Source organism: Macrosteles quadrilineatus, unplaced genomic scaffold, assembly GCF_028750875.1.
Source record: "Macrosteles quadrilineatus isolate MER2022 unplaced genomic scaffold, UCM_ALF_1.0 Scaffold_5__1_contigs__length_97177068, whole genome shotgun sequence".
Taxonomy (NCBI): domain Eukaryota; kingdom Metazoa; phylum Arthropoda; class Insecta; order Hemiptera; family Cicadellidae; genus Macrosteles; species Macrosteles quadrilineatus.
Genome location: NW_026542598.1, coordinates 81209712 through 81231948, shown reverse-complemented (window position 1 = coordinate 81231948; position 22237 = coordinate 81209712). Strand labels below are relative to the sequence as shown.

General features: G+C 35.5%; 1 protein-coding gene across 2 annotated transcripts; it reads right to left on the bottom strand.

Annotated features, from left to right (window-relative positions):
- Positions 1-201: 201 nt before the first annotated feature.
- LOC128995269 (pyrimidodiazepine synthase-like) lies at positions 202-16928 on the bottom strand. Of its 2 annotated transcripts, XM_054420230.1 has the most exons (7): positions 16725-16928; positions 12121-12226; positions 8136-8355; positions 5966-6095; positions 3609-3733; positions 2626-2762; positions 1211-1282 (listed from the first exon to the last, which is right to left on the bottom strand). In XM_054420230.1, exons 1-6 carry the CDS (start codon positions 16744-16746, stop codon positions 2637-2639), a joined length of 729 nt encoding a protein of 242 aa, XP_054276205.1. In that variant the 5' UTR covers positions 16747-16928; the 3' UTR covers positions 1211-1282; positions 2626-2636. The 2 variants fall into 2 exon arrangements, with proteins under 2 accessions (XP_054276204.1, XP_054276205.1); XM_054420229.1 differs by lacking the exon at positions 2626-2762 and having other exon boundaries at positions 202-1282; positions 16725-16919.
- Between the last annotated feature and the right edge of the window lie 5309 nt (positions 16929-22237).

Genomic DNA, 22237 nt, shown 5'->3' with positions numbered 1-22237 from the left:
GACTTATCTGGTTTTATCTGTGGGATTTAGCTGTATTTGACAACTTGTAAAAAACAAATGTCTGGTAAAAATTTTTTCAAAGTTAAGCACCAATCTACAATTAATTATTATGTTTTACTAGTACTACGGATTCAATAAAGAATTGTTTAAGGGTTGAGTTAGTATAGTAATGCTGGTTTGAGGAAAATTATTTCACATTAGTTAACACCTTCTATAAAAATATTTATTTCATTAAACATAAATAGAGTATAAAAATATACAAGCATAAATTTATTAGTAACCAAACCAACATGAAAAAATCTTTTCCAAAACATTGAATACAAATTTATCCAAATCTAGTTAATTACCAAAACAGTAATTCATTAATTCCAAAGATGTGCTCCAGTAAATGACCGGCTGTTTAAATAATTCTTGGTTAGGATTTTTATTATAAAATGAGTATTGAATTGTACATTAACATTTTAACTATGAAATTACATACCATTGCAGTGTCCAATGCTTTCATCAATAATCAGAGAACCAGATCAAATACAACCAATCTTGCTTGTGCGAGACACTATAGTGGGAAGCTTGAAGAGAAAGTGATAGTAATATTTAATTTTGTTAGGACGATGACACTTTCCTTGAACTGGTAACTGGGTGGACCCAATAAGGCTCCAATGTTACTTTAACGACCGATTATGATAGACTAAGCAAAACAAAAAGTTTATTTTGATGTCTATACAAAATGGTCATTCACTGGTGCACTCACCCTAAAATTAGTTCAACAAAAATTGTTTTTAATTATTGAATATCCTTCTATACAAAACCAATAAATCAAAGTATATTCCTGGAGTTTCAACAGTTTGAGTTTTTCTTTGGTTTGAGGATTTAGTGTTTACTCGTAGTTCTATTTGAATATTTTTTGCAGCTTGGTTGCATGATCTTTCAGTTGAAACTTGGCTGCAAGATGTGGCACTTTATGAATAGAATTCAAAATTACCAATGATCTCTTGGTACAATTGAAAACTACTGCAAAAACTTAAATCTTTATCCGAACATAAATGAAAATGGACTATGCGATCACTTCTTGTGGACAAAAAACCTCCATAACCTGTTAATACTGTCTGTCGCATTTGTCATGATCAAATCAGAAATGCTAGAGGACCTTAAGTGTTTAAATCTCCATGTTGTAGTCACTATTTCCAGCCATATAACCCTTCATGTATCTTGCATGTGTTTCTGGTGATAAAGCGTATTCTTTGACAGCTCTGTCTTCCTTCATAGCATTCATCCAAGAGACCTAAAAAAAGTAAACATCGGACTTTTAAACCTAGTATAAAAAAAGAGAGTTTTGAAATATTTTTAAATAGATCACTTGGAAGCTGAAATTTAGACTATTTTTAGAATTTATTTAAATGCTTGTTTAGTTTAAGCGAAGAGGAAAGCATTAAAACACCTTTTTTATAAACTCCAAAAGTAGATAGCCAATGCATATCAAGAGACCAGCGTATTGACCAAACACATGGTTTGTGTGTTTGACTCAAGTTCTCTAATTCGTTCACATAATTATGGAAATCATGGAGTATGTGGAGGAAGAGGAATTTTGTGGAGGGACAGAAGAAGATGGAGAGGCCTAGTCATCACCCAGACTCAAGAAATAACCGGAACGGGAGAGGATATGTATGTATGTAATGATAGAAATAAATTTTCCCAACATTACCAATAGGTAAACATTATATAGTAAATTCAGTGCTGTCACATATTTAAATTATGCTTGACAAGGATCTTGTACATTTGAGTCCCCCTAGCCCAAACACAGGTTTTTATTTTTATCTAGTCCTAAATATCATCTAATGTTTATTGGTTTCAATTTGATTTGTTTAAAACTAGTTGGTTATCATCACCCACATGCCTCTGTTTTAAAACAACATGTTCCGATAGACTATGACTAGCACTCTTAAAAGAGTTAACTTTAAAAAATCTGAAAATGTTAAGGTTACGTCAGAGTAAAACTAGATAGCATCTGGAATTTAAATGAACATTTTGAACATTTAATACAGGTCAATAATAATAAAAATTGCTTTGGTAGCCTATATGTTTATTCTAATTGTTAGTGAAGTCTGAATTTTCTTAGGCTAAAAATAAAATTAGCTGTGTCCATCAGCAGGAGGTTAGGTCAGCAACTATCCTCTTGTTCATAAAACATTTTATTTAGTACATTTGTTTATTTCAAGGTAAATGATCCATTACAGAAACGCACGCTGTAAATAATATTGAAAGAAAGTCATGGCGCACTGCATCAAATCGCATTGATCCGAATTGAAGTTCTTTGAAGAATTGCTGCATCGCACACCCCTAGTGGTCTCCCTCCCCCCAAACACCCCTGATTATCGCAATATTTAAATTCCCTTTCAATAAGTTTGTATAAACTGGACTCAAGAGTATTCGGAAAAATGTATTAAATATGCAGTAAAACGTAAGATAGAAGTATGCAGATAGGACTTATTTTGAGTAAATACTTTTGTTTTCAAATAAACATAAGATTGGTAAATAGATTATTATTGCAGTGTGAATATTTAGGGTTTAATCAAAGTTACATAAAACACAAATTTAAACACAATGAAATGAAATGAGATATCTTACATTATTCTTTCCTAAGTTGGGATGGTATAATCAGGCTCCCCAGAAACAAAGCTCTTGATAAACATTGAATGTTTTGAAAACCCCAATAGATGTTTCTGTACAACTTGATCCTTAAACATTTTGCCAACCCAAGGAACCTGATAACAGTACAGTAAATAGCATTCAGAGGGAGAATGCGTAATGTATAAATTAATATTTAAATGTTATTTTATACAGGGTTAGACAAAAAGTATGGATACACCCTCTTAACCTTTAAATGGGTTACACCAGGAAAAATAAACTCTGCACACCTTTATATTACATAAAAGTGTACATTTTTATGTGACATATTGCCCAGGAACTAAAATGTGGAATTAGAACCATACTAACTCAAACTTAGCATGGTGGTATGTTTTTCATGAAGTCAGGGTTAAGTTGCAGAAAGATGTATTTAAAAGGATTTGGGGATGAATATGGAAACATTAACATAAAAAAAAAGATGCTGATGTCAGACGTACAAAAAATTCTCAGTAGGCAAAAAGTATAATTCGAATTGAATCCTTTATAATTCCTTACATAATGGAAATAATTCCTTAAATACATTGGATAATTTTTTAAATTTTGAAATTAAATCACTAAGCCTAGCCTAATTTTAGCTTTTAAATAAAAAAATTCATGATTTTTCAACAGTGTGTAGGCCAATTTAATGTTGCAAATTTATCTATGTAAATCATCCTTTGAAGTCCAAATTTGGACTACAAAGGATCACTTGACAGTATAAGGTATTTAAACTATTATTTATTATTACCAGTGATCCGGAGGCTAACAACATGAAGTACAAATAAATGTCTTAGGCTATTTTTATTTATTGACAATGACGATGATCATGTTATTTCAATTTATTCTTCGTTACCGCAAGTTTCTTAAATGTTTATTTATACTATACTACTTTTTTTTTTTATTTCAGTAAAGTTTTACTGAGTAAAATTGTTTCTTCAACTTACAATGTGAGGAATTTCAGCTTGGTATTTTGAAGTCATATCAAATTGTTCGCCGAATACAATTTTCGCTGCTCCAAATCGCTCAAACCACGGCCAGATCATGTAGTCCACCATTCCTGGCTGAGAACCTGTATTGAAATGTTGCAAATGTCAGTTAAACTTACAACTTAAAAAGATTTTATAATATTAGATCAGATATGATTCAGTGGACATTTGACTTTAAATCTTGAAATATTCCCTGATATGCTAGTCTTGTTCTTGCATAAAGCATTACAGAACTTGTTTTACAGCATACCAAATGCCACTAGATTGTAATGGATACTGTAACTTGCCAATCATTAGCTGGATTGTGAAAAGGTTTTAAATTTCTTGTAAGAAAAATATTGCTTACCATACAGTAATATTGCCATTATCTTCTTCTATGTACTAAATACAAATACCCCCGCCGCAGCAAACCTGCAGACTAAGCGAATTTCAACTTGTCTGATTACATTTTTACTAAAATATTTCCATAAATAAGACATATTTATTCCCTATTTAAATAACATTAGATTTAACAAGTGCTTAGGTTTGCTGCTACGGGGAAAGTAAAAAGTGTTTTTTGACCATAAGTCCTACTTATACCCTATAGTAGGGACCCCATTCAAGATTCTTGTCATTCGCCTATTGGGTCTGATGATGATTGGAGTGTCCAATCAAAGTCGATCACCACTTACCATCTTTTTTGTATATTTACCGTCTTGTGAGTAACAGTATAAGCGTAAATTTATGTTTTATTTAAGTGTTATAAGACATTTCTTTGATTTACTTTCCGTAAATTTAATAACATGTACAATATGTACAACTCAAATTTCTTGGGCTTTCAGTGCTATAAACTATCTTCCCGTGTATTCCATCTTCTTAGATTTAACGTAAACAAATTTAAATCTAGTTGAGAACAAGGGAACAATGAACTACAATCAAGTGAAAACAATCGATACATTCGATGCAATGGTGATTTACAATTGAAGTGAATTATACCGCTGACTTCATAGTTTCCATCAGATTCTTACTCCCTATGGAGTAAAAGAGATTTTTACCCCTTAGCGAGAAAAAGAGCTACTTTATACCCGTAATGCATATAATGAACATATCTGTTTTTGCTTCAGTACAGTAGACTCCCTCTAGTTCGGCTTCAGTTGGATCGGCCGCCGGATGGTCCGGCCTGGTCTCAGGGGGACAAGTCACATCGTCACGGGTGAATTGCCTTCGACAGGATTTAACTTGAATGTTTAGTTTCCGGCCATAGAAGTAAACAATTCATGTCAGTTTAGTGTAGTATAGTATTATTTTTGACGGGTGCTTCTATGGGTGAATTGTTGCATATTCACTATGTAAAACTAAAACTATGTTACATAACCTCAAAAATACCGAGAACATTTTATAAATAGTTTTTCTTCGGTCTAATAAGTTGAAATGCAGTGTATAATTAAATATTTCGAACCATTTTTTATGCGGTAGGTTCCCCCATTATTATTTTTGAAACACCACAGTTTATTTGACAAAAATAAATTAAAGCAAAACAAAGAAATAGCCATCGTTAGCTTCAAAAGGTCAAGCTATCCGCTTGCACTGACAATCATCTGTTCTTTACACAACTGCTGTGCACTTGTTTGCTATCTCACAAAACAGTTTGTGATTGGGTGATTAGTAACCATGGCAACTTGTTGAATGTGTGGATGAAGAGAAACCAAAGAAAGAATAGAAGAACAAAGAAGAAAGAATAAGCAGTGTTTTACGTCATCTATTGTTATCTTTATCTCATTTGTCGACTGTCGTTATTATCTTTAAGACTAGTTGTCTAATGTTTTCATCGACTTTCTTATGTTCTGAAACAACATGAGTAGTAGTAGCCTATGCTGACTACGGTAGCAGTAGCTTGCAGTACTAGACTTTCAATTTTTCTGTTCTTTACGTGATTTATTGCTGTACGTACAATGTTGTGTAATTTTTGTTTTGCTTGAGTAAGCGTGATTTTAATGTTACAGTTTTTATTACTGAACCAAGGTTATTGACTTAACATATAACGATTGCGCAATACTATTATTTGTATTTTGATTATGTAAAATGCACTACAACCGGTTAGTCCGGCCGTTTTGTAGTTCGGCCAGTGGTCCGGTCCCGAGGTGGCCGAACTAGAGGGAGTCTACTGTATGACGAAAAAGGTAATTTTTTTAGGGCTTCACCGCGTGGAGTATAATTTTTTCAAGAGTTTGCTTTAAAAACTCCAGTGACGCTGAACAGCTTTCTTTATAACGGTTTAAAATTTAATTGTGATGCAGGTATTAACATTTTTAATTTTATGAATAATAAAACAGTACCTCCAAAGAAAGGTGTCCCCCGGTTAGCCAGCTCCTGATCAAATACTTTTACTTCACGAACAACAACCTCAAACTCTTCAGTGGTTGGAGTTGGCTTTGTCATGATAAATTTGTAGAATGCCCCCGATATCTGTAACATAAAATTTGACATCTAAATCATGAATCTAACAAACACAAATAAAATAAGGCATACATTATTGCGACCTAGCATATCATATACATTTGAATAAAACTCTTTTTCCTAAAAGTTTGTATTTATTGAACTATTTTTGAGTTTTACTTTTGATGGCAGTGTGTTAATGTTGTTCAAATGATTATTCTGGATATTTCCTATCTCTGATTATTAAAACCAAAGTTCACAACGTGTCGGGACACAATTAAAGAGGGTCTAACACTAGCTTGAGTACCCCTATTGTGGGGTTGTAGATGGAACAATGGTGATTGATATTTTTCATATCACATGTGTGGTTTTTAAAAATATTTGCTCTTTAATCTTTATTTTCTTGTGTCTATGCCAGTAAGGCATTTTCCAATGAAGTAAATTTCAAATGCTTTCAAGGGAAAGTGGTCCAATGCCCTTAAAGTTTTGTGAACGTGCCGGGAACTAAACCCAAACCATCCCTTCCGCACTGAAGTCTGTGACGCTAACCATCAGGCTAGCAACACAATGTTGTAACCTCTGATTTGTTAAGGCCTTTTTGGTTTGGGCGAGAAATCAACCAGCTATAATCCTTATTTATAATACGTGAAGTTGATTTCTATGAAACACTACTCCTCCGTTAATAATGGATGGATTTTTACAAACAATGTGTCAAAATTAAGTATTTTTTTGTATAGACGCCCCCTTTCACCAATTCCTGTAATAAAAGTCCTCAGGCTTTGCCCCACAGGCCATCAAAATCACAATGTATTTTTTATGAAGAAAGGAGCAACAGGTACACTAGTAGTTTGTATTAATTACATCTGTTCATAGTAAACACATGATACACACAAGAGTGTTTGTTTTCAGAGTGAGTTTGTTTTCAGAGTGAGTTTGTTTTCAGTTTCGATAACTGGAGTGAAGTGATTGATGACATTATCTTTGAGTCGACTCTTTTAAGTCATCGGAAATTATGACTGGCGTCTGGCGTTCAACAGACATAATTTATCGGTTTATGAAAAAATTCCATCTTATAGTGGTGTTAAATATTTCAATAGCTTACCTGACAATATAAAAAATATAAGTAATTTTAATTCATTTAAAAAACGCTTGAAATTATATCTCACCAACAGACCCTTGTATAAATTAGAAGATTTTTTCCAACTTCCTGAAATTTGATTTTTTTTATAATAACAATATTCTTTGTAAGTAGTCTTAAGTTTAATATTGTGTTTTTATAACTGACTCCATTCTGTACAAAATGTGCAATATGAATAAAGTTATTTTGATTGATTGATTGATTGATTGATTGACTGTTGTTTGTTTTGAAATAACGCCTGAAATACTTTGCAATTGCTCAAATTCGAGCAACAGGTATTATAATAACCAGTATTATTATATTATCAATAGACATGGGACACCACCTAGGTGCATATTTTAACCCAAATATGAATAAAAGATAAGCGTAGATTGTAAAATAAAGTGAAATGCAAGGCCAAATTTTAAAAAAACAGGCCGTAATGCTCGTAAAGCATGACGTCACGATAGAAGACGGCAATGACGTAGGTATTTATTTCCCAAGGAATGATTAAAACAAGCAGCAGATCACAAACGGTAAACATTACGACATTGCCGTCTTCTATCGTGACGTCATGCTTGACGAGCATTACGGCCTGTTTTTTAGTGTGGCCTTGGTGAAATGCCTTTTGAAGCTTTGTTACTAACTAAGATCAGCTGGTTTTTAATCAGGATGATTTCTAAAAGCCCAATTATCAAGGACAGCTGGTCTAGTTTTGAACCATTAACACATTAGCTACCAACTATACTCATCCCTCAGTTACAGAGGAGTGTGACGGTCGGTAGGGAACGTGTTAAAGGCTACTATCTTTTCACAGGATCAAATTGGCGACCTGTTGATTACCAGGCGACCATTCACTCAGCAGCCCAGCTATAAAAGACCAACTATATACAATGTTTAACGCATAAACATAAATACAGTGTGTCTTGTAGGTTATGAATAGTAAGATTTACCGGTCCAAAAGACTCAATCAGAATTCTATCCTTGGCTTTCTGAAGTGTGTTGCTGCTATGCAGAGGTCTCTCCGTGTATTGTTCGTCTAGATAGTCTGCGATGATCAGACTCTCCCACAAACATTTCTCTCCGATGGCCAACGCAGGTACTTTTGCTGTTGGGATTTTTTTTACGTACCATTCCGGCTTGTTCTTTAAATTGATCCACACAACATCATGTCTGGAAAAGATGATTATATCAGGTACCAATCATAACACACAATGATAACTCTAAGTTATCCTCCCAAGTAGGCAAACAATCCAAATGACAATATTTAGAAAAAGTATAAGGCTTTTACTCAAACCATTGAGAGGTTTATCGAGTAATTAAAATAAGATTTGTATATACCTTTTAACTAAGGGAAGAAGAAGTAAAAGTTTTTTTAGAACAAAAGATTAAAATTTCTTTAGCGGCAATGTTGGGAGATGATCAGCACAGTAATAGTTGTTTTTAAACGGTAAAACATCAAATCAAGCCAAAAATAATTGAGAAATGAACAAAATATCTAACATTTCTCTACCATAAACTATGGAGGGGCTCAGCAAACTTTGATTCCTGCGTTTACCATATGGTGAAAAATGGGAGGATGTTAATCGTAGCAGTCTGGGTGGACGATTTGCTAATTTTTCACAATGATAAACATCTCAAAGAAATCCTTAAGTCACGACTAATGAAAGAATACAAAATAAAAGATATGGGGACAGCAAAGTTTATTCTGGGATTTAGAATAACCCTGGATAGGAAAAACAAGAAGATGTTCATCGATCAACGAGCCTATCTTGAAAGTGTATTGAAACGATTAAATCAATGCAACCCTGTTTCTATTCCAATAAATGTTGGAGAAAGACTTTCTAAAGAGCAATCACCCAAAAGGGAGGAAGAAGCGGAAAAGATAAAGAATGTACCCTATCAAGAAGCACAACCAGATCTTTCATATGCCGTCAGCTGTGTGAGTAGGTTTAACAAGAATCCTGGAGTGCCTCACTGGGAAGCAATAAAAAGAATTCTTTGATACTTGAAAGGAACGTTGGACAAAGGTATAACGTTTGATGGCAACAAAAATTAAGATATAATTGGTTATAGTGATTCGGACTGGGCTAGTGACTCTGACGATAGAAGATCAACTATGTTTCTATGTTTTTGTTAAATGTAAAGGTGCTATTTCCTGGTGTACAATAAGGCAGCCTACAATAGCTTTGTCAACAACTGAGGCTGAGTACATGGTCAGCAGCCACTCAAGAAGCTATGGCTTAAGAATAAGGGATTGTCTAATGAAATAATCTCATTATCGAGTTCTATCACAATATATGGGGACAATCAAGCAGCAAAGAACCTCAGCAGCTATGAAGAGTGCTTATCAGTCAAGAACAAAACACATTGATGTGCGTCATCATTTTATACGTGAAAAAGTTTAAATGAAGAAAGTTAAGTTTGTTAACACACCCACAACTAGTATGGTGGCTGATTCTCTGACTAAGGCACTCAATAAAGACAAGCTCATGAAATGTAACAAGGGGCAAGGAATATGCAAGTTGGGAATATGTTGTAATGTCTAACATTCATATTCATCTTGCCTGCCTAATTTGTTTATAACAATGGTTAATGTTATTATATATTATTACTAGCTGGCCCAACAGACGTCGTCCTGTCCTAATGTGGTTTTATGTCAAATGCTCGTTCATTTTCAAGATGAGCTCGTTCGCATGGCTCAATCACGTCCTGGTTGAAGTTCGTTCCCTACGCTCACTCACCTTTAGGTTGGAGCTCGTTCGCTGCGCTCACTTGCCTTCGGTTACATTTGACAACAAATATTTGTAAAAAACAAATGGAATAGAAACCTATTTGATAGCTCTCATTTGTTATGCATAGATTTGTTTTTAAAAATTAGGTTATCATTACAACAGCTGTTTCCTTAATCCTATACTCTAATACGAGCAATGTTTGCTTGTATGTATGTATGCTTGCTTGCTTGCTTGCAAAAAAGATCTCGAAAACGGCTCCGACGATTTTCTTCAAATGTTGTAAATAGTTTATTTCTGGCCTAAAAACGAGTTTACTGCAGTTAGAACTGCCAACAAAAATCTAATTACGTAGAAAAATGAAACTGAAAATCACATTTTTTTAACATTAGTCTTATGGGTTGCTAGGTAACCATGTTGGCTGAATTAAATAACAAGGAAAAAGTAAACAAAAGACTTGAAGTTGTAGCATGTGTTCATAATAAGCCAACTACCTACAGTATACTAGCAAATGACAAATACAGTACAAAAGGAAAAACATCACTTGTTAATATTGAGCAAATATTATACTGAAGATTACTCAATACTTTGTAGTCAAGGGTAGCAATGCGAAGTCTGGGATCTGTTTATGACGTATCTGCAATCCTAAAATGCTATGGGAAGGGAAGGAAACAGGTCCGCGACGTAGGAAGTGGTGAAGGAAGTAGTAAAGGCAATCATAAAATGCTATGAGAATAGAGGGAAACAGGTCCACGAATAATGTAGGACGTAGGAAGTGATGAAGGAAGTAGTAAAGGCGAGTAGTCCAGAGTGTGGGAACTGTTTATGACGATTAGATTAGGTATCTGCAATCCTAAAATGCTATGGGAAGGGAGGGAAACAGGTCCGTGACATAGGAAGTGGTGAAGGAAGTAGTCAAGGCGAGCTGTCCGTAGTGTGGGAACTGTTTATGACGATTAGATAAGGGTATGGGCAATCCTAAAATGCTTTGGGAAGGGAGGGAAACAGGTCCGTGATGTAGAAAGTGGTGAAGGAGTTAGTCAAGGCAAGTAGTCCGGAGTGTGGGAACTGTTTATGACGATTAGATTAAGGTATCTGCAATCCTAAAATGCTATGGGAGGGGAGGTGAAACAGGTCCGTGATGTAGGAAGTGGTGAAGGAGTTAGTCAAGGCGAGTAGTCCGGAGTGTGGGAACTGTTTATGACGATTAGATTAAGGTATCTGCAATCCTAAAATTCTACGGGAAGAGAGGAAAACCAGTCCGTGACGTAGGAAGTGGTAAAGGAAGTAGTCAAGGCGAGCTGTCCGGAGTGTGGGAACTGTTTATGACGATTAGATTAAGGTATTTGCGATCCTAAAATGCAATGGGAAGGGAGGGAAACAGGTTTGCGACGTAGGAGGTGGTGAAGGAAGTAGTCAGGGCGAGTAGTCCGGAGTGTGGGAACTGTTTATGACGATTAGATTAAGGTATCTGCAATCCTAAAATTTTATGGGAAGGGAGGAAAACAGGTCCGTGACGTAGGAAGTGGTGTAGGAAAGGCGAGCCGTGTGGAGTTTGGGAATGTATTAATGTATCTCCAATACTAAGGTTGCTTTCAGAGTGAACTAATGATTTCCCTGAGCAAAGCTCGGTCCCCAGGTACTTTAATTTAATCAAGAAATGACAAACATGGCATGGTAAACAAAATAAAACATTCTTCCATAAGATTAACATGTAAACTGCAAAGGGCCGTAGGACACTTCCCTTTAAGGGTTTTTGAAACGGAAACAGGCTATTATGTTATTCTAGTACCTAAGGAATATCCCTGTAAATTTTCATGCCAATTGGTTCAGTAGTTTTCTAGTTATAAACGCTGTAACTAACACAACTTTCTTTTATATATTAAGATATTGTTATCAGTTTGTTTTTTTTTTATTTTGCCTTAAAGGTTGCTTAAATTAAACAAAAGGAATTATAGTATGATAAAGCTAAGTTGTGCACAGTTGAGTTTTGTTTCTAAAATCAATATTTGTTTTTAAGGTGCAATGCAACTGTTTTTGTTTTTAGGATAGAGATAAAAAATCAAGGTGTCAAACAAGCAAATGGTATCAAAAACTGTGTGTAAGTTTCAATGTAATCACTCTCTTGACAGGCTTAGGTAGGCCTAGCTAACATTTATTAATTAGACCTAATATTATTCAAAGTGCATGCGATGACAGTACTTACAGTATGTTCTTTGCCAATAGTACTAGATGCACTCGATGATCATACGGACAAAACCTCATTCCATAAAGCCTAAGTTTTCCTGGACTCAAGGGCGGTTCAGCCGAACCTGTAAAAACACGGGAAGATATAACAAATTTCATAGGACTATTCTCAGAAAGAAACGTTAAAAATAAAACGATTCAATTGTGCATGCAGTGTTGGAGTCCCATATAAACAGCTGTTTGCTCTCCACAGTCCACATATATACGGACTCGTCCAAACCACTCAATTTGTGATTATTTTTTTTGTCCTAGGACGCTAGGCAAGAGCCCGGGATTGTTTTTCACATTACTTCAGGATAGACCCAGGGGTTGCGGCATTATCACTTAGATAAAATCCATTGGTGATTTAGTGGGATTTGAACCCGGGACTTCACGGACCGAAGTCCCGCGCTCTAACCACTACACCAGCTCGCTCCCCTGTGAACGTATATTTAACATTTACCATCTAACAAATAGTCACCGTTACAACTGAAAACTGACACAATTTTAATACACTGTACAACTAAATGCTATGAAAACAGTCCAGGAGGAGTGGTCAGGGTCACTGCTGTGCTGGATAGTCTCTACCAAATTCGGCAGCAAAGTTAGGAGAACGGTTTTACCTGACCTGACACAGCCCGACTCTGGGTACAGTTTCTTCCACATTCAACAGCTTTGAAAATGCCTGTAATTACTGTAGCGAGCCTCGATAACAAGACTGTCATGGCTGTGATCAATGGTTACAGTTCTGCAGAGAACTTACGATATATTATTGGATTAAATATCAATATAATATAGTTTAAAATTTGGTTTGATATTATAATTGCATTAAATTAAGTTTTATACTCACAAAATTTTGGTGGTTTAAGGGGGAAATTCCCCCACTTCTTTTTTGTTCTCAATAGTATATATGTACCTGATTGTCATTTTGACAAACCTCAGCTGTTGAGCTAGACATTTTTTATTGGTAGGATGATCAAGTGGAGGGGATAAATTTCTTCACCTACATAATAAAACCGCCTAATTTTGTATACCTAATGACTAGTTAATTTCCAGTAGCTTGATTCGATTTTCACTTAAATCTATTTTAAAAAACAGTTTAAGTTTAATGAATAACTTAACTTACTTAGGTTTGCTGCTACAAGGAGGGTTGTAGTGTGTGTAAAATATTAATAGCTTAGAAGGCTATAAAAATAAAATGACTTGCCATTAAATTTTTGATCAAAATATAAGTTATCCATAAACAAGCCAACTTCAACAATACACTTACTCTCCAAAACATGTATAGGTACATAGCCTATATAGACAAATTTGAACGAATTGAACTAATACCTATTGTTCGTGGACTCTGAAGACATCAAAATGAAAAAGTAAATCCGTACCGGGCCTAGATCTTACAATGCCTGTGCCACCTACAGTAATAGCCACTTCCCTATATAGTGCAATTCGCTACGGTAAGTTAAAACATAAATTAAATCAAGTTGTTTAAATTTCAATCCTTGGTTTTAGCCTACTCTAAATTCCTACGACTAAAAATGGAAGAAACTATTATTTTATTCACTCTATATGCGGGTAACCATTCATATCAATATGTTTTGGTTACAGTATTGTTCGTTTTGTTAACGTATATAAAATATACCTATTTTCATTTTGTATATTATTGAATATCATATCGATAAGTTAACTTAGTTTCATATTAATTCAACATTAACTTAACGCTTCCCGGACGGGACCATGACCATGACAACGTTAGGCAATAAAGAACAATATGTAAACAATAAATAAAGACAACGTAGTGTTGAGCACGAAACCTTGAGGGGGAGCGTAGGATAGGTGGGAGGTGCGCGGGAGAGGGGGAGGCGCGGGAGAGGGGGAGGCGCGGGAGAGGGGGAGGCGCGGGAGAGGGATGTCCTGGGAAAGAGGGGGGAGTGCGTGATAGAGTGTAGTCTTGAATAGAGCAGGAAAGTGGTGCCTTGGTACCGAGAAACAGCTGGTTACTGCTCAAGCACCTGCCAGTCTGTCTGAAGAGAAGGCAGATATATCCGCTTCCCGTCCGGAATATCAAAAACCATAAGCGGATATATCCGCCACCCGTCCTTTTTCGCCAAAGGCGGATATAGGTATCCGTCACTTGTCCGTGAAGGGTTAAGGTACTGCACTCAAAGAATTAAATGTTTAATATTGTACTAAACATCAATAAAAACCTAAGTTAAATAACTAATTTCAATGTTTGCATCGGAAAAAAAATTGTAGAAGCAATAGGCTAAATCAGATCAAATTATAATTGCTAGGCATATAGGCTATTGATGGGCCTATTTAAACCGATAATATAAGTTATCACAGGTTCTCTACCGAATTGCACCCCATGGGATTGTTAAATAACCCTTGTTATTAAGGTTGACTTCTTAACAAGATTTGTGATTAGGGGTCAAATAAATTCAAGGGGATTTTTTATTACATGGCGTTATCAAGGGTGACTTTTATCGAGAGTACGGATGAGCATCGATAGTCGATGTTTTCAAAACATCAATGTTTTTCCATCAATGTTCGATGTTTTCTATCAATGTTCGATGTTTTTCTATCAATGTTCGATGTTTTTCTATCGATGTTCAATGTTTTTTACATCAATGGTAGGTAACCGATGTTTTTGTTGCTTGTTACATCAATGTTTTTGGCCAAGTATTGAGGGGATGATGTTTTCCATTACTGGAGAGTACAGAGAGCAGACGAAAAACAGAAAAACAACATTTTTGCTGAAATGGGTGATTAGGGTACTCAAATTAACCAGTAGAGTGAGCTGAACAAAAATATGCAAGAATTTTCAGATTTTCAGATCATATTGATATTAATGGAGATACGGCCGGAAAAGCGTCGGTTAATCAAGTTAGCGCCAAAATGACCAAAAATAGGTTAGGGTAGGTTAGGTTGGGCTAGGTTAGATTAGGTTAGGTTAGATTAAGTTCTATTAGGTTAGGTTGGGTTGGATTTTTTTATTTATTTTTTTTGTCCTAGGACGCTAGGCACGAGCCCAAAATTGTTTTTCACATTACTTCAGACTAGACCTAGAGGTTGCGGCATTATCACTTTAATAAAATCCATTGGTTATTTGGCAGGATTTAAACCCGGGACCTCAGACACCGGGGAAGTCGTGTGCTCTACCCACTAGACCAGCTCGCTTCCCCGAGTTGGGTTATTAACAATACCTATTTTAAGTTATTGCCTAACCCAACCCAACCTAACATAACCTAACCCAACCTAACTGAACATAATATAATATAACATAACATAGGCTAACCTAACCTAACCCACACTAAGCTAACAAAACCTAACCTACCTCACTGTACCGGTTAATTTGGGTACCCTCATTAACACATTTACGCAAAAATGTTTTTTTTTTTTTTTTTTTTTGGGTGGAAACGGCGCTTTTCCGTCCGTATCTCCGTTAATATCCGGATCTTGAAAATTCTTGCATAAGGTATTCTTATTCAGCTCACTCTACCGGTTAATTTGAGTACCCTCATGACCCATTTCCACAAAAATGTTGTTTTCCAATTTTCTGGGGAAACGGTGCTTTTCCGGGGAAAATGACAATCATTTTTTAATTTAGGACATTATATAGGCCTAGCATAAGAAGTGGACAAAATTTAATTTTAGCGTGATGTCCATGATCAATATAATTACGACCAATATAATTAGGCCTAAGATGTTTTAGTCCCAAAAAAATATAGATGTTCTCGGTACCTACATAGATGGTTGACATCTAATCGATAGTATTGTTAAAGGGGTTCCATTGTACCTGACCCTTGCCATGTGTGTGTTGAGCTGTTGCCGAAAGGCAAAAAATGTGGTAGTTTATTAACCGATTTAGGCAGCTAAGAACCCCTATTTAAACCCTTCACGGACGGGTGACGGATATATCCGCCTAAGTCTTCAGCGATAATGGACAACATGTGGCGGATAAATCCGCTTATGGTTTTTGATGTTCTGGGGGGGAAGCAGATATATCCGCCTTCTCTTCACACAGACTGGCAGGTGCTTGAGCAGTACCCAGATGTTTTGCGGTACCAAGGCACCACTTGCCTGCTCTCTCCATGGCTGCGCTCTCTCTCACACTCCCCCCTCTTTCCCGTGCCTACACTCTCCGCACCACCCACCTCTCCTACGCTCTCCCCTCAACGTTTCGCTCAACACTACATTGTCTTTTTACATAACAATTTATTGTTTACATAGCCAATTGTTCTTTATTTATTGCCTAATGTTGTGATGGTCATATCGTCATAGACGGGTGGCGGATATAAGTTTATCTGCTGCTTTTCTACTCATCCGCGGACAGGTAGCGGATATATCCGTATAACTTAGTTAATAACGAGTAACAAAAAATGTTGACAGTAGGCCTATGAAGTGTTCCATTATTGTGTTTATTTTATGTAAACTTGTAAGTTATAACAAAACACAAATAGGCTAAGGAAAATCAATTTTTTTCCTATAATTTTTTACCGTTCTATGTAACGATTTCGACCGTCCGGGAAGGGTTAACCATCGAGTTAACGAGAACAGTATCAATTACCTACTTGTGCTACTTACCTATGGTCAAATGTTCTGGCATTACAGATGTGTTGTTCAACAACTAACTTAACTTAATAGAAGGTATTACGAAATTTCAAGTGTAAAGTAAAATATATAATTATATTCAAAAGATATTAACAGTTAACTTAACAATCTACAGATTTCAGATTTTATTATTTGACAAAATGAAAATAAATAAAATGACAAGAGGAAGAGAAGAATGTTTGAGTAGAGACACTATTGGCGAAGAAAGAAGGCAGGCACCCAGAGATGCCACTAGGCCAGTTTGCAAGACAGCCTAAAGACAGGCTCTGGCAGTACTTGCAAACTGTCAATGCAATGAATAAAGCTAAATAGCTAATAGCATTGACTATATAAACCTGCAGGTATATTACACGTGTATACACGACCACCTCAAAGCACTGATTATAAGAGTCTATAATAATTATGTTTTGAATAATTTCAAAAATTAATTTATTGCAAGTGAAAAAGTTAGCGAAAAAAGGTTAAGGGTTTTATTTATTTATATAATGTAAGGTATTATTTATTTAATGAGATTAAATTATACAGGGTGTTCAAAAAAGGTGGGGACATAATTATTTTACCTAGTGATTCCTTGTGTCAAAATAAAGAGAAAATCATGAATAACATTTTTTCCAAAATCGCTTTGTTAACCAGATATCCGCCATTTTGTATTTTTTACATAAACATTTTTATCTTCTAATAGTTTCAACCGATCTTTATGAAACTTGGTATGTAGGTTAAGGTAGAAGAGACTCGTGTTGTAATATTTCATCTTGATTCGACCTAAAATTTAAATACCCCCGCCACAGCAAACCTGCAAACTAAGCGAATTTCCATTTCCCTGAATGGATTTACACTAAAATGTCTCCTTAAAAATATCACATTTATTCCCTATATAAAAAGAATCAGTTTAAAACATACTTAGGTTTGCTGCAACAGGGAGGGTAAAAGTGTTTTTTTATGTAAAATGTTAATAGTTGGTAAGAAATAAAAACATTTTCAAAATTTGGGCAAAATATGTTAATAAACAAGCAAACTACAACAGTTTACTTATTCTCCATAAGAATAACATGGAAATTTTAAATTTACAATTTTTTTTGAATTTTCTCCGTAACTATTAGGCGCATTATAACGCTTCAGTATACTAAATTATTTGTTTTTTTAAGCTCTACAAAATAGTTTAGAAAGAAATTGCAAAATTTTATGCTTTTTGGGTCAAAAATAGGAAAAACCCATTTTTACCCCATAAAAGCCCCCATAAACCCCCGTTCACATGGTCCGATCATGCTGGTTCGCGAACCCGTTTGAGTAAACGTAGGTTTACACGTTTGTACCAAATTTCATCAAAATCGGATAATTTTTGCTCGAGTTATCGCGCTAACGGACACACATATATATATATATAAATATATATATATGAATTTGAACGGATGGTGTTTTTGGCCTCTAGGGACCTCAAAACGAAAAAAATCGGTCCCGGGTCCAGGTCTTACCATGAGTACTACGGTAATAGTTTATTCCCTATATGGGAAATTCGCTAAAATGGCACCCATTTAAAACTTTTAAACTTAAATTACTCAGAAATGGCTGGTTCTATTAAAAAATGTCTAGAACACTTTTATTTAGCACTTTTAATTATCTATCAAACGATACCAAGTTCGAAAAGATGAAATAAGAAATAGCTGGAATATTACGATTTTAAGTTGTATTATAGAATAAGGCAGAAGTTAGTCATGTTTGCCCCATTTTACAATTACAAATTATAAAATTTCAGCGGCTAGATGGGCTAGAACCACCCAGCCACCCCAAGGAGCCACCACGTCAACATCTTTTTGGTACAACAAGATCAATATTATGTTATGGAGGCCAGGTATGGGGATATTTAGAGAGCGAAAAGATAGAATCTGTACAAAAGTTATTTATTAGGAAACTGTTTCAGTTGCCTAATAACATGCCAAATTACTCACTGTACTTGGAAACGGGTCTAGATACTTACTTACTTGAATACTTGTAGTTTCCGTCCGTAGTCCAGGGCAGGAATTGGACAGGTCAATAGGTATACAGTAATAGGCTAATAATAAAAAATAACTTATAATAAAATCACTTCCTAGGCCAAAGGGCTCTGTTTTTTTTAAATTTAGAAAATCTTCCACATCATAAAAACCATATTTTTTGTCAGGAAAGACTTGGTTTCTGTTTTGAATTTTGAGAGGTTTTGAATGTTTTGAAGTTGTTTTGGCAGTGCTTGGAAAATTTTTAAACCGGAATATTGAGGTTTTTGTTCAAACAATTTTAGTCTGTGTTGTTGAGCATGAGTTCCTTTGTTTTTAGTGTTGTATTTGTGATCTATGAAATGAGGTTGAATGTGTTGTGATTTTATGTATACTACTGCTTCGTAGATGAATATGCATGGGACAGTCAAGAGTCCAAGCTGGATGAATGAATCTCTGCAGCTGGCATCTGGTGGCATGCCTAGGATGGTTCTTATTGCTTTTTTTTGCCAGACAAAAACTGTTTCCAAATTCTTTTTGGTGGAAGAACCCCACAAAATGATGGAATATGAAATGTACTGTTCGAACAGTCCGTGATAGACGAGCCTGGACAGATCATCGCTGCCGTATGACCTCATCCTACGTCCTACGTAGAATGAATAGTCCTCGAGCAAGTGATCTCTCTAATCCATAAATGTGCTCGCCCCATCCGAGTCTATCATCCAGCCTCACCCCTAAGAAGTCAGCCGTTTTTGATTGTTCAATTTGGTTCTCTCCTATAAATAGGTTCGGTGTCCTATTATTTTTGGAATTTTGCTTTTGTGCTGTTTGAAAACACAAATAGTTCGTTTTCTGGGAATTTAAACTGAGTTTGTTTGCTTCAAAAAATTTAGAATGATCTGAAATTTTTTCATTTGCTTCGCCCTCCAGAGTCTTAACATCCTTACCCTTCATGACCAATGTTGTATCATCGGCAAAGAGGTAGACATCAGACTCTGGAATCGCGTTGGTGATGTCATTAATGTAAACCAAGAATAGGAGAGGTCCTAAGACGGATCCTTGCGGAACTCCGCTTGTGATTTTTTGAGGAGTCGACATGACATTTTTAATTTTGTGATTTGATTTTCCTCTAATTTCAGTAGTTTGGTGTCGGTTTGTCATGTACGACTCAATCCATTTGAAAACAATTCCGGAGATGCCAATTGAAGCCAATTTTTCCAAAAAGAATGATATGATCGACACAGTCGAATGCTTTTGACAAGTCTGCGAAGCAACCCACCACTGTCTCCCCAGCCTCAACCGCATCGATACAATCATTAACAAAATCAATGAGAGCCAATTTTGTGGATCTGTTTTTTCTGAAACCATACTGTCTATTACAGACAATATTGTTCACTTCAATGAATTCAGTAAGTTGCTCCGAAACAACTTTTTCGATTAATTTTGAGACTGACGGAAGAAGCGAGACTGGACGATAGTTGCCCGGATCGGTTCTGTCCGCCTTTTTGAAAAGAGGTTTGACTTTAGCTACTTTGCAGTTTTCGGGGAAAAACCCAGTTTTTAAGGAAAAATTTATTATGTGAGTCAACGGCAGTAAAATCTCAGATTTGCAAAATTTCAGTGTGTGCATGCTGATTTCATCGATTCCGCTAGATTTTTTAGATTCCATTTTGGAGATGATATCATCCAGTTTTTGAGGTGTGATCTGAGAAAAATCGGTCATTTTGCAGTCTGTATTATCTTTACTAGGAAAACCTGATAATTGGAAGCTTAGGTGGTTGCCATTTACAAGGCTTGATACGTTTGCAAAATAAGTGTTAAATGTTTCTGCGACTTGGCAAGGATCCTCTATGGTTCTGTCATTTATTTTCAAGCTTATATTGGTGCTATTATCTTTCTTTTGTGTTCTTAAGCTATTAATAACATTCCAAGAGGCCTTTGATTTATTTCTTGATGTGGTTATACTCTCTTGAGCCCAATTTAAATTTCCTATTTGGATTTTTCTCCTATAATTGTCTTTAAGTTCAATGTATTTTTTCTTATCATGGGCTGATTTTGTGAGCTTCCATATTGAGTATTGCTGGAACATATCCTCCTTTGACCTTTGAATGTCCGCTGTCATCCATTTGGACCTTTTCATATTTCCTGTTTTTATTTTATTTTTAACTAATGGACAGCTAATATCAAAGTGATACTTTAACGTGTCAATAAAGCTATTATACATCTCGTTGACATCATTTGCCACGTACACAGAATTCCAGTTTTCATATTTAAGTCTAAATTTTAATTCTCTAAGATTTTCTGTGGTTATGTTTCTCTTTTCTATCGAGGTTTGATTTGTATAGTGTCTATTAGAATTATCTGTATTTACATTTATTTGAATAGAAATGGCATGGTGATCCGAAATATGAGGTTCAATTGTTGAAGCATGTGATGGTCTAAAATTTGTGAGGAAATTGTCAATACAAGTGCTAGAGGTCTCTGTAATCCTGGTAGGCTCTGTTATATTTGGTCTCAAGTTAAAACTTTCTATTTCATTAATGAATCTATGATAACTATTGTCTTTCTTTAATAAATCTATATTGAAGTCTGATCCTACAATTATATGCCTGTCTTTTGTATCCAAATGCATTAAATATTCATTTAGTTTGTTGAAATATTCATCTAGGTTATTCTGGTATGGAGATCTATAAATTGATGCAACAGTAAAAAGTTCTTTATTTATGGTAAAATTTATTTCGGAACATTCAAAAACTGTTTCTTTGATAAGGTTATTGCCAATTGTTGTTGGTTTAATATTTTCTATAATATCACAGTGTATGTTTTAAAAAATAGCTACTCCACCTAGGCCCCTATCTGTTCTACCATATCCAGCTAGAAATTCATAATTTGATATGTTTAGTGCGCTTAGGCTCACCTGGTCTAATCCATGCTCGTTGATTAAAAATAAATCTGGCTTTTCTGAGAGCAAAAACTGTTCAATGATTTCAATTTTATTAATTACTAGCTGTACCCGCGGGCTTTGCCCCGTTTAACTTCTTAATTTTCAAGATGAGCTCGTTCGCATGGCTCAATCACGTCCTGGTTGAAGTTCGATCGCTACGCTCACTCACCTTTAGGTTAGAGCTCGTTCTCTTCGCTCACATGCCTTCAGGTTAGCTCGTTCGCTACGCTAACTCGCCTCCAGGTTGAAGTTCGTTCGCTACGCTAACTCGCCTCCAGGTTGAAGTTCGTTCGCTACGCTCTCTCACCTTTTGGTTGCAAATTAGCTGTTGTCATAAATGTAAAAGAAATAATAGTGCTGCACCCTGTTGGTTATCCTTGTAACTTTAATGCTATTGAACATCATAGAACAGAACCAACTTGTTTAATTGAAACAGCTGTTAAGATTCATTAATTCCTTTTAAATATGAAAAATCATAAGGTTAACATGGAAAACTCCAGGGCCACTGGGGCGGAGCCCGAAATCCCGATCAGAATAAAAACTACTTAGTTTTCCTATTTAATGCCCAAAGA